At 40.0% G+C, this 13,776-nt stretch overlaps 1 protein-coding gene across 1 annotated transcript in view; it reads right to left on the bottom strand.

Annotated features, from left to right (window-relative positions):
• Positions 1-776: 776 nt before the first annotated feature.
• The window catches only part of LOC129242692 (uncharacterized), a 108,193-nt gene continuing 95,193 nt past the window's right edge, over positions 777-13,776 (bottom strand). The window contains exons 8-16 of the mRNA XM_054879486.1: positions 5,376-5,567; positions 4,908-5,314; positions 4,629-4,844; positions 4,220-4,553; positions 2,395-2,661; positions 2,138-2,321; positions 1,802-2,008; positions 1,516-1,717; positions 777-1,441 (exon numbers count right to left, since the gene is read on the bottom strand). Of these exons, the coding sequence (XP_054735461.1) occupies positions 1,315-1,441; positions 1,516-1,717; positions 1,802-2,008; positions 2,138-2,321; positions 2,395-2,661; positions 4,220-4,553; positions 4,629-4,844; positions 4,908-5,314; positions 5,376-5,567 (2,136 nt within the window). The 3' untranslated portion in view covers positions 777-1,314. The remainder of the gene's footprint in view (positions 1,442-1,515; positions 1,718-1,801; positions 2,009-2,137; positions 2,322-2,394; positions 2,662-4,219; positions 4,554-4,628; positions 4,845-4,907; positions 5,315-5,375; positions 5,568-13,776) is intronic.

Raw genomic sequence — 13,776 nt, forward strand, 5'->3', positions numbered from 1 at the left:
AATTTTTTATAAGAGTGTACACTTGTTGGCGTATGCCTATGATATTAACATCATCGGCCTTAATAACCGCGCTATAAGTTCTGCCTTCCCCAAACTGGATAAAGAGGCAAAGCGAATGGGTTTGGTGGTGAACGAGGACAAAACGAAGTACCTTCTGTCCTCAATCAAACAGTCAGCACACTCGCGTATCGGCACCTACGTCACTGTTAGAAATTGTGATTTCGATGTTGTAAGCGACTTCATTTATTTATTAACTAGCATTAAAACCGATAACTACGGCACTGAAAGTATTCGATCTAATATCAGTTTGTCGTGGCAGAGAAAAAGGAAGGCCTCCTCTGCGTTGCAAAGAGCAAGTGGAGAAGGACTTGTCTTCATTTGGTGGGCCCTACTGTCGCCGGTTAGCACGAGAAAGAAACAACTGGTGAGCTTTGTTAAACTCGATCAAAATTGTGCAAGCGGTTATCGCGCCAATCAAGAAGAAGTAGACGCTCTCAGACAGCATACTGAATAAATAATCTACTTTGTTAACCTGATATTAAAAATCTAATTACTAAAATCAAATTCTGCATACTCGTGAGGATATAAAATATATGCCTTAACTATTATGGAATAAAATATTACCTCGTTGTTTCTTTAAAGCCTACCCTAATGCTTACTACACAAAGTTTGGAACTAAGCAGCGCACAGCGTTAGCAGAGGTTGGAACTGGCGTACAGTACTCGTATAAACTTACTCGTATTTAACTCATATGATTTTATAGTGGAGTCTAAAGCTTTATCCAGTGACGTATTATCCCACATACAAAATTTTTTCTAGTACATCTGTTCATTATATAATTAGATTAGGATATACATACACATATGCATTAATGTAAAAAAATGTTTGTTTGTGTTCCTTCGATTCGATTACTGCCTTCATTTGCAGCTTAAAATTAGTTGTAAAAAAGTATAGTTTTACTTTTCTTGAGTGTTTCCTTTTCAAAACATTACAGAGATCATTACATAGAGACGACAGTTATATGTAGTTGTAATAGTATACGGGTAAAAACTTACATACGAAATTTTGAATAAAATTCAAATGCATAAAAACAGGTGAATCGGGTCGTACACGTACATACATATTAGTTTTGTTACTTTTGTAATTTTTGTCATTTCGCATTTAAACGAATAATCGAACAATTTTTGTCAGGCTTAGTATTATCTTGAATCGTTCCGGGGCACAATTCTGTACGATTTTTAAAGTTTCCATCGAAAGTGGTCAGACTGTGGTCACACGATCGATTTCGACATATCGCACAGAATTGTCGCTTTGTCAGCAGATCACCTCCTTTTCATCGAGCACGGCCGTATCCATAGAACTTAGTGATTTGAGACGTGTCTGTAGTACCGATGAACCACGAAATTTGCGTTTGATTTTTCTACAATGGAAATTAAAACGCCTAAATGAGATTTTTCGTTTGTCCTTTGTATTAGGTTAGGCTGTCAATAGGGTGTTGGGAGCAGTAGTACTCACTTGTATGCGAAAGCGGCAAAGGCGCAACACAGCAACACGATAATGAGACACAAAGTGGCCAATATCTCAGTAGGCAGTTTCATAATGGCCGAACACTGTAGGAAGGTCTCATCGTCACCGGAAGGGCAGTGTACAATGCCGTCGCACCAAATGCTCGCGTTAACACAAGCTCCCAATTCGGAGCACTTGTACTGACAGTCTTCTGCAAAAAAGTAAAATAAAAAGTGAATACATTTTTTGGTTTGCTTTGGGAGATGAGAGTTTGGTAATGGAGCATGTCAGGCACCTGCTATACTTAATACTGGTCTAGGAACCAATTCCATCCAATTGAATGTAAAGTCACCATTCTCAGGACGTAGATACTCGACGCTAATGGCTTTGGAACGATTCGAAATTGAGTAAATGGGTCGCTCATTCCAGCCACTGCTGAAAATTTCCACAAATTCGTAAGCTTTTGAGTCAGGCGACAGCGGGCATGCGGTGATAGTCAAACCTAGATTATCAAGATATATATTTAAAATTAAAGAAATGTATATAAAATTAAATTAAAATAATGTACGAAAAGTTCAGTATCACTTTAATTTCGTTTCTCTACAACTTGGTAGAGCTCATTTTCACTTACCCTCAGAAGTTGTTAGCACGACTCGAGCTTTGGTTTCGCACCGATATGAGCTTGTGCCCACAATGGTAGTATTCATCGCTTTCTTCGGATTGTATTTACGCAAGAATATTGCCTTTAGGCGTACATATAAGAATTTGTTGCCATTCGATGGTTCTATTAGCCAAGGTCGTGTGCGGCATTCCATCTGTGAATGGAAAGGAGATTAAAAGGTGTGAATAGTATTTACTCTCCGAAAACTCTAAGCCAGTCATACTCACATCACCGAATGTCATTTGTATGGTGCCACTAGGACCAAACTTTCGACGTCCATCTTTGCAATTCGCTGGTCCTTTTATGAACTCAAACATGCCCTCAAAGTTAATGGCGTCCGGATCGTCAAGCGTAGTCATATTAATTGCAGTAAAATGCACCTCAAGATCACGGCTAGTGGACGTATATTCCACAGGCAGATGTGAAGAATTCGACGAATTGCAGAGGCAGCCGCGTGGCAGTAAAATTGAGTCATGATAGGGTCGTTCGAAGATCTGAAAGATATGCATAATTAGGAATTTCGGTAATTTATATTATTTTTACATGATTCTCTAACTTTTGTTGGAGTTATGAAATCAAGCACTAAAAAAATACTAAAACTCGCACCCTCTATTGTTTTAGTTACTTCTTTGATTCTACTGAAAACCTATTTTACTTAGAGTTAAAACAGCGTAGATTATCTGCAGTTGAGATCAAGCGAAGAATGACGCTTTCGGGCCCAGCAGGCAATAAACTATTTTAAAGTCAGATAAAAAGAATGTAATACCTGATCCTCATGAAAGGATATGAAATGCTGAAAAACTTTCCCTACAATTTAAAATCTCAATAAAAAACCTTTAACCTGCTTTAATCTTAAGCCTTGCCATAATCTGACGATCATTCTCATCTCAACATCTTAGTCCAGTATGTATCTGCTCAAAAGAGAAAGGGGGAAAATATTTTTAATAGGAAAGATGCCAGTCTCATCACTAATGAATACACTTGCAAGAACCAAGAATGGGTCTGAAATCAGATCACATTAGAACTTCAAAGTCAAATAAACTTGATATTCAAGTAACTACACCTAAAAATTTACTCAAGTTCCAGCTGCATTTTGGCGCTTACATCCTTTGTTGGCTGTTTGGCAGAGTTCCATCTCCAATTTGTGGTATGCGTCTTGAAGTTTTCCCCCATATGGAGGGACCTACAGTTTTATGTCTCTGCTCCAATCTGTTTCCGAATTGCACATTTTTTTAAGACGAACTTTTCTATGGCAGAAATTCACTGAGAGGTTTGGAATTGCTTACCAATGGGCAACTTTTTTCTCATTTGGTGTTTCATGGCCGGGCTTTTGAATCGTAGTGACGCACGAACCCATTCGCACCATACGGAAACCGCTGTCTCATATAGCTAAACTGGTATAACCTAACGAAATGCTTCACACGATCCAACCAAAATGTAATGGTAACCTAACACTCCACACGCGCAACCAAAAAGTCATTGAGGAAATACCAAAGCACCGATTGGCGTTCCAGTGGGAAACGCTACTCAGCAAAGTACCGGTCACGTTGCAAGCACATGGACTTAGCTTTTAGTCCTAATATTAGAATTAAACTAATTTGTAAGTTCAGTAGTAAAATATCAAGCAACCAATAAAAACCAGTCTAGTCCGGAATCATTTTTTTTGTTAACCTCTTAGCCGAAAGTTTAACTTATACGATAAGGCAGAGTAAAACTGGTATTGGTGTAGCTGAGAACCAGATTTGTGCTTCCATTGAGCAACGAAAAGCTTTCCCAAGGATTGCCTTAATCGGCCAGAGTGCAGGCGTTTGTCTGCGTTTTCTCTGGGTGCAAGAGGCAATAGGCTGAACATCTTTTTTTAATTTAATATCATCTCTAGTAGTAGTACCCTTTTCGCCTCTTTGGCATTCTAGGGTATGTTTTAGTGGACACTTTCCTCGCCAGTTTCGCTTAGGTGTTGCTTAAAATGCCATTTGTGGTGCATCCATTATGTAGCGCTTTTCTACTTGTAACCATACCTTGAACCAATTTGCAATTCGTAATATTACCCACCTCAATGCGTGCGTTCGTGTTACCGTAGCAAAATGAGCGATTTATATCCTCGTCTACGCGCGACATACACGGCCGATTTAATGTGGTCACCTTTCGCAATTTGATGCGTATACGTTCGCCTCGTTGACCTTCAAACTTGTAGATACATTTCAAGTTACGTGTACCGCCACGCCCGAAGAGAAATATATTGCGCACGCTGCGAAAAATGGCTGCATCCTTGCGGTCCATGAGACTACTGACGAATTTGCGATTGCAATCGTTCTCACCACCAGCCAGCGGAAGGCCATCCTGATGCAGATCGATAAATTCGTACTTCAATTTGAATTCCAGCGGTCTGAAAGTATTCAATTACCCATGAAATAAATCAACTTATACGTACATACGAACAGAACTTCAGCTTCCAACTTACCGCAATACCGTCGACTCACTGTTCTTAAGTTCTAATGTAATGCTATCGCTGCTGGAGACATAACTTTCAGAGACCGTACAGGGTCGTGCATAGGTTTCGTTGATGTTCGAACGATCACAGGTACGCGGTATGGTACCACGACAAAAACGCGCAATAACACTTGTGGAATTGTGACTGTACTGGGAGATTAGCGGGTGTGAGGGTGTGTCGCTCGCACTGCAAACGGTTACGTTGATATTTTTATTACAGAAAATGTACACTGCTTGTTTGAGTGCTTACCAATTGAGGTCCTTACATGCGGGTGGTTCTCTCAAGGCGCCATCCCAGATACGTAGCATGCCACTACAATCCTCATGCGTTTGCAATACACCAATAGCGCCCACAGAGGTCTCATCAATCTGTCCGAATTCGGGATACAAATTGAATTTCATCATTGAGATCCATACTTTAAAACGTGAAAGCGGCTGATTCATGCCTTGTGTGCTAGTGCGGCGGGATAAACTTAAGTGATCGAACGTTTTAAAAACGCCCATACCTTGTAAGTGGTAAAGGCAGGTGGTGTTAGGCGCCAGCGAATGCTTGGGGTTCTCAAGTATACCGCGTCCAGCACCGCGTATCCAAAATTCACATGGCTTTTTATTTTTCGAATACGTCGGACTCATTATATCCACAAAAATCACCTCGACCTGAAAAAATATTGCGCAAATGAATTTACTTTATTATTATATAAATACTCGCTCTGCATACATCCAATTGGAAGCCATAGAGCGGCAACACTTGTGAAGATGTGCCAGTAAATGTACCAAAAGGCGAAGTAGTAAATTCCACCAGCAATTCAGGCCCACTAGAGACTGCTGATGGCACTGCCTGCCCGCCACCGCAAAACTTCAATACGACCGGGTCACGCGTGGTGTAGCCATCGTAGACTGTCACGTAGTCCTGCAAAAATAATCATGTTAGCCATTGTGCCGAAGCGTTGGAGCCAAAAGTGATTAAAGAGATTGCAATCGATTGGTGAAGGTGGTGGTATCAAAGAGGAAAACACATAGGCGAGGGAAAATAGTAAAAAATTAGGTGAAGACATATAAAATACTTGAATTGGAAATAATTAGCTGCTAGACAGATCTTTAAGTATTACTATTAAGTATTTAAACAATTACTAAATTTTTTAGTCGAAAGGTTCTGAAAAGTAGTTTAAGCTCACAGAACATAGTGCAAATTATTTAAACGGTTTCAAGTGTTCTCTGATTCAGCGTGCGATGTTTCCATTGAGCTACACTAGACGATGCAATTTTTCTAGAAAAGTAATTATTTAAAAATTTTACAGTAATAGGATGAGTGCATAGAGGAGACGGCTTACAGTTGTGTGCAAGATAAAGGATAGTCTACGCTAATATACCAAAGGAGAATATGTCGCAGATACTTAGATATATAAAAACATTTGTTTAGTGGTACTTTTATTGATGTTCATGTCGAAGAGCAAATCTGTATGTAGTACGTTTGTATGGGTGTGTGGGTGCAATTTTGTGGATAAATGCGATATTGAGGTTTATAGCTTCCGGCAGTCCAATTTGCACATACAAAACTAACACCTGAAATATAAACGATTTATTTTCCGGCCTTGTGGTTGTCACACCTCTTAAAAGTGCATAAGTGCACTTCCAGCAGAGCAAAGTGGAAACATTTTAAATTAAAAGTGTCCATATACTAAGTCATTCAACATATCCCTAGCCCCAAAATCCTACAATCAGAATTAAAGAGTAAATGCACTGTTAATCTTCAGAATAATCTCCATTCAACTCAGTGCATTTGCGCCCGTAATATTCCAATCCAGTAACACCGTCCATGGAATGGTTCGCTGTTCGCGTGGAATTTCCAGGCATGAAAAAAAATATGTCTATTTCTAAAAAATAACAAAACACCTACAATCAAACAACTGTTGATTGGTCGAAGTGGTAGTTCATCCAGAGGCCAACTAGCGTTTCCGCACCATTGTGTTACCATATCATCGTGACCAACTTGCTTAACGGTTATTTACAGCATGACTTTATTCAGTGTGTGCGGTTGAAGAATCATATTAAGTTGTTGACATCTAAGCCGTACAATTGTTCGAGGCTCTCGAGCTGCGATTTGCTCTTTTATCCTTACATAGGGCAGGGCATTCACAGAGGAAATGGAAAATCGTTTTTTTAGGGTTGCTTGGATCTGCAACAGTGTGTGTTATGAGGGATGCCCATTTTGGCTGTTCTCCGACAATCCAAAAACCAGTTATGACTACTGTGAGTCTCCATGCGTCCCGTCGTTTCATGTTTATAAATATTGATGTTTGTTCGAGGTCGTCGTCTGGTCTCTCCATCTACAATGCGCGGTTCGGAGGTGTTTTATGGAAATTATATTTTTGACTGCACTCAGTGGTGTGAATACCGATTCTGTTATTTATGGCAGACCCCTTTCTTGCCAGTTCATCTGCTAAACAGCTGTAGAAAAATAATTATTTGACATGTCTGTGAATATGTATTTTTCAGGTGAACCGAGCGACGTAAACAAACTCGCAAACAAAATGCTTAGGGAGCGTGGGGCCGAGCAAGATATTAACATTTTCTTCGATAGGCAAGCCACGATCAAGGCTTTAACGACGCCATGGTGCAGAACCAAACTAGTAAACTCCTGCAAAGAGAAAAACAAATTTCTTGGGTGTGCAGGTAACATTTCTCTGATCTGGGTTCCAGGACATAGGAACATAGAGGGAAATGAAATTGCTGATGAGCTTGCCAGAAAGGGTACTGAATTGGCCTCAGGGCCTTCCTAACCAGTCGCCGGCATCCCTCTGACAGTTGTCAAAGGGGAACTGCACAAATTATTTCTCAGGAAAGCGCAGAGCAGATGGAGCTCCATTTCTCCATGTGCTATTACGAAAAGCCTTTGACCTCAGTAAATAGATCGGAACATACGCGGAAAAGCTAGGATTACCATTTAAATCCCATTGCACAAGCTGTGGGGACCTTTCAGAGAAGGAAACTGTGGAGCACTTTCCCTGTAAATGTCCGGTGTTGGCAGCTAGATGATTAAGGCCAGTGGATACTCCTTTCTTCGACAGCCTGGGACAATGCGTCAATCTAAGTCTCATAAATCTTCTCCATTATATCAACAGCTCTGGTTGGCTGTAGATATCTGCCTATTGGAGGTCTCAAAATGGTATCAAAACGGCTCTTTAGTGTTACTTGGGGAGTGCCAGTGTGGTAGTCCAACCATTTTACACCTACCGACCTACACTCAGTACGAAATGTATTTGCACTAACTTGCCTTAACTGATACAGATTTCACTCTTTAACTTCTAAACTATTGTAAGCTTAAGCTATATTTTTAAAAATTAAAAAAAAAAAATTGGCCGAACTTCCCAAAATTTTGTTTTGAAATATTTTGGTATTTCCGGTTTGATGTGTGGGAATTTGACTTCGTATTTTACAAACGCAACAAATTTTCTATATAAATTTGCTAAGTTAAATTTTTTTGAAATTTTTTTCGGTACGGCAAACTAATACAAAGAGTCTTCATTTTCATTTTTATTTCTCTTTAGAAGGCCACAAATAATCATTATAAAGAAAATATTGTGTGTACATTTTCATACCTAGTAGAAGTACAGTTACTCAAAATATGAACGAATTCCACAGGCTGACCTTTTTGCTGTCCGCTTGGCGTGAAATACCTCTTCAATTATTCTGTTTACATAGAGCAAAGAACTTATCCAGTATATGGATTATACCTACGATGCTTTAAGACGAAAACCAAAGAAAAAGTTATTCACGGAGGACTTGAATAACCAGTTACAGTCAAGATTCGAGGACGCTGAATCAGTTTCAGAAATAATAGGCCCGCGTAGATCTTGATGCCGCCGAGAGCGAGAGAGTGAGAGAGAGTCGATAGAGAACAACGCGCTCAATCCAGGGACTTATTCGTCTGGTGATTCGAAAACGGTATTCAATAATATGTACCGAGATTATATACTTAGGATTTTTGAAAAATTACAGTAAAGGCTGCAAAGATTTTCATACCGAGTTAGCTTACTTTTCCAGTAGTATCACAATGGACCTGCCGAAGGTCTAAGTGTGTCTTACGACAACCACCCTACCTACCTACCTAGCTTACTTTTCTTCGCAGTGTAGTTGCGTCAACTCTAAATGGCAGAAGAACTACTCCGAATGGCTCATGAGATTATACTGTAAGAAGCTCAGATCTATTTTCATTCAAAGATTACACATTTGGTGCTTATAATAATCAGTTAGCCCGCGAAAGAAAATCTACTCGAACGCATTTCTAAAGTCAAGTAAATCTGCGTATGGAGTTTAAGCGCTAATCAAAGAGAAATTTAGACCAATTTACAATTTGCAAATGCCAAAAGATAGTTGGTTTTTTTTGTATTATGTGAGCCAAGCATGGCTTCAATAGCCTTAGAAAATACTAATGCGTCCATGGCAACACAAATAATTCAACGATATTGCTCTGCCCGACTTAGTTCTTTAGCTGGTAAGCAGTTTAGAGATAGGTTGATGTGTGACTTGTCCTTTGTAATGCCTCCGCGTTACGGTAGCCACGAGGATCGCCAGGGAATTTGTAAATAGGATCAAGGTTTCATCCATGCACCTGGAATTAGCTGAGCACAAACCTGATGCGATTTTAATAAGCAGCGGGAATTTATGAAGGTAAATGTTGGTATGGTAACCATCAATTCAAAACTTGCTATTAAATACCTCGGGGTGATGATAGCTAGTCGTTTAAACTCAGAAAATACTGTGAAAAAAGCAACGAATGTGCATACCTGTCTGGTATGAATAATCCCGAACAACGGTGGCCCTAGCCACAGCGAAAGGTTACTATATAGTAGGGTTCTCAGCATTGAACATAAACAGCCATTCAAGAGAACTCTTATCCATCTATCGGCTAAGTGCTTTGCGGACTATCTATTACACAATTTCTGATGACGCTTCCTTCGTCATTGCGGGCCTGATTCTGGTTGACATTTTGGCAAAATAAATGAAGACAGTATACAGGTATATAAGGGGGTTCAATAACCGTGTTTGATGAAAGAGGGCATTCCTGAGGGAAGTTGATGGTGGCAGCCATCTATCAAACGACGGCAAAACAAATTTCAGACTGATTGATAGGTTAGTTTGGATTTGGGAGCTGTTCGAGTAAGACATGTTTCGTGATTTTCGCCAAGATAGATCGGTAATTCGCTTTTTGTTTTTGGATGGGAAAAAAATTCGAGGAGGTAAAAGCACAGTTGGATGTTGTCTTTGGGGACGCTCTGCCATCTATGACCATTGTTAGATATTGGTTCAACGAGTTTAAACGTGGGCGAACATCCGTTTTTGATGACGAGGTGTCGCGATTGCTCACGGTGAGCAAAAAGCGGATGCGGAAATTAAGCGAGATCCAAAGGAATTTTTGCTTTGAGTTGTTACCGTTGATGAAACCTGGATTCATCATTGCACATCAGAAACTAAGCAACAATCAAAACAATGGATTTCTCCAGGTGAATCTGGTCCAAAGAAGGCGAGGCTAATTGGAATGCGAATAGCGTCATCCTCATGGAAAAAGGACGAACGATCACTGGAGAGAGACACCGCCGCATTTGGCAAAAAAGAAGGTGCTGTTCCACCACATGTGCTGGTGCGCATTCATCTGGAGTTTTCGTCGCCAAACCGCATGAATTGCGCTATCCCTCGACCCGGCTTCCTGCGACTTTTTCTTGTTCCTTAACATGAAGAAATGGCTCACGGAAGTCAACGCCGAGACAAAACCGTACTTTGGAGAGTTTGACAAATCCTATTTTTTGGAGGTGTAAAAAAATGGTTGGAGTGTTGGGAGAAGTGTATTTTTATAAAAAGTGACTATGTTTTTGAAAAAATCGTGTCTTCATTTCTAACACGAGTACTTATTGAACCCCTCTCATACATAAAGCTATCAAAACATGGCTGTAGAGCAAGGCGTAAATAAATTGCAAGTCGTAAAGAAATTGCAGCAGAAGAAAGGTGTTGTTCGATCGCTTATTGGCAAAAGCGGTGGAACTGATCACCTAAATGCAGATGGGCACACGAGTTAATACCCACCCTTACGTTGTGGTTAGCAACCCTAGGCGGGGGTGTCAAATTATTACCTAACTCAATTCCTGTCAGGGCACGCGGTATTTAGAAAATACCTCCACAGATTTGTTTATGACAATTTACCAGATTGGGCTAACTGTTGAACTCGTCTTGTTCCAATTCCCACGCTATCTTCCCGAAACCTATGAAATCTTAAACGAATAAAATATTGCAGACTTTATGCTGAATTCAGCTGATAATTGGAATAAGGAATCTGTGCGTATGTTACACATATCCATAATGAACTAAGAGGCGCCGGAATCGCCTTGAGCGTTGCGTTGCTGTCAATAAAAATGTTTACACGAGCCTTAGGAGTGGCTAGTACAGTTATTGGAAAATATTTCCAAATACTAGGAATCTGTGTGACTTATGATGAAAAATATGTTGATATAATCTTTGAAGTATCATGGGTTCATTGCACCCAAATGCAAAGCGATGAGCCAAGAAATTGAATTACATCACCTCTAATAACATTTACGGAATATCTCCCAGTTAACCACCTATTAGAAATATTTTTATTGAGCGGAATAAATGTTTGTGCTAACAACTCAAATAGTTCCACCAATCTAATTTCATAATCATTTAGATAATTATTCTATTGCCATAATTGCAAAGAGTTTGTCGCTTCTGCTGATTAAACAACAAAAGACGGAAGACGAATAGTTTGATTCACCACGCACAAATATCAATTAGGCGTTGCAGTATAGCTTTGACAGAATTCACATTCATTTTATTTACGTATGTATGTATTTATTCATGAGTGTGTTAGTCCATTGAATTGCGCGTTTGTAGATCCTCGTTCGTCATATAGATGCGCCAAAATGCATCTGCTTTTGTCGAGCTAATGTCTGCCTTGCTACTGGACAGTCAAGAAGATGCTGGCGTTGCACGATGCGCTGCAGTGCGGCCGATACAGTTTGCCGGCCATCCATCAAGTTTTATTGCTGAATGAGCAAAATTGTACCAACTGCCATTATTCACACGTGTAGTGTGGAAAATAATGGTGAAAGAAGGGCAAGCAAAATGTAGAAAAGGCGACAAAGTGGCAAAGGAGTTACTGGCGTAATCTATGTATCAAATTTGTAATTGCTAGCGTAAATGGTATTATATATAAAGTTAGCAGTGGGGTTTGAGAGTTGGATGCTAAAAGTCTTCAAATTTAATTTAAGCTTTACTGAGTAAAAAAAAAATTCTCTACTACAGCATTTTCACGCTTGTAGCTTGTTCATAGTTTGTAAATACCAATAGACAGAACTTTATAATATAAGCCTATCCATTTCCAAGCGATTGCATGCTTTGGGAATTATTCAGAAACAGGGGACTTGGGGCCTTATGAGTTAAAATCAAGGGATGTTGACCGTCGTTTTTTCGCCTGTGAAAAACTGCCCCAGCGGCAACAAAAGGAAGGGTTTTCTTCATCACCTTGTGATGGGTGATGAAAAATGGATTTATTACAACAATCCAAAGAAAAGAAAGTCAGGGGGACTGCCCGGTCATACTTCTACATCGTCGCCTCGGCCGAATATTCACTCTGCGAGGGTTATGCTTTGTATTTGGTGGGACCAAGTTGGTGTTATTTATTATGAACTGTTAAAACCAAGCGAAACCATCACTGGGGATCCGCATCGACTTCAATTGATGCGATTGAGCCGAGCATTGCTCGAGAAGCGGCCGCAATACGAGGAGAGGCATGAAAAAGTGATTCTACAGCATGACAACGCTCGGCCTTACGTTGCCAAACCCGTTAAAACCTACCTGGAAACACTGAAATAGGAAATCCTACCCCACCCGCCATATATTCTCCAGACATTGCACCGTCCGATTATCACCTGTTCCGATCAATGGCACATTGTTTAGCTGACCAGCAGTTCCATTCAAATGAAGACATCAAAAAATGGCTTGATCCGTGGATAACCTCAAAAGATGAACAGTTTTATCGCGACGGTATACGAGATCTGCCAGAAAGATGGGAAAAAGTAGTATCCAGCGATGGGCAATACTTTCAATCATTCACTTGTAACCATTTTTTTAGAATAAAGTTGTATTTTCATCAAAAAAACAGCGATAACTTAGTTGCGCCCCTAATATTAATCAGAAGTACAGACTGTGTCAGAAAAAAGAAACCGCAATTATTCATGAAAGTATGTACAAAACTTTTTACATGAAAGTATGTACACAACTACGAGTCGCAGTTACTCAATAAGCCGTGTAGCCTTCTTCGTTGACAAGTATAGCCTGGCATCTTCTTAATGCTTTGAACCAGCTTCTCTGCGTAGCTCGTCGACAAATAGGACTAGATTTTGCGAACTTGACGCACGAGTTGCTTTAAATCATGGACTGGCCTTCCGACAAGATGCGTTTTCATAGTTCCCCATACGTTTTCAAAGGGGGTGGCGTCTGGGGACTGGAAAGACCAGCCGAATACTGTGACGCCATTTTCTTGTTTTGTTGTTCCTCAATGTATTTTTCTGAGAGCAGTGGTTTTGATGTTGTGGGACGGTAGGATATGATCGCTTACTTCAGTAGACGTTCGATGGTGCTGATACTCACATCTATTCCCTTTTTAGCAAGAACTGATCGTGCTTGGCGTAGTCACAAAGAAGGGTCCCGCTTAAAAAGTCCCGAAATATATCTTGAAGTAACAAGAAAAAACCGGTTCTTTTCTTCTGACACAAGCTGTACATAGAAAATCACCAACCTAGTTTAGAGAAGTACTCAAAATAAGCCGGTCTAGGGACGAAAGAGAGAAAAACAAAGTACTTTTTGGCCACGCATGCAAAGTGTCCCACCATTTTGGAGCAACCGTCATTGCTAGCAAATCTAACTGAAGCTACAATTAGAGGTACTGTAGCTATAACGCCATAGCCGTAACTATAAACATAGCCGCGAAATTACAGTGCTTGTCGATTAGTCGTGCCGTAACCATAAAATATTGATATTGAAGTAGAATTAATGTGAACATTTGCATTTTGTCATACAAACGCGGATAATTGCCACTGAGTCAA

This window comes from Anastrepha obliqua, chromosome 3, assembly GCF_027943255.1.
Source record: "Anastrepha obliqua isolate idAnaObli1 chromosome 3, idAnaObli1_1.0, whole genome shotgun sequence".
Taxonomy (NCBI): Eukaryota; Metazoa; Arthropoda; class Insecta; order Diptera; family Tephritidae; genus Anastrepha; species Anastrepha obliqua.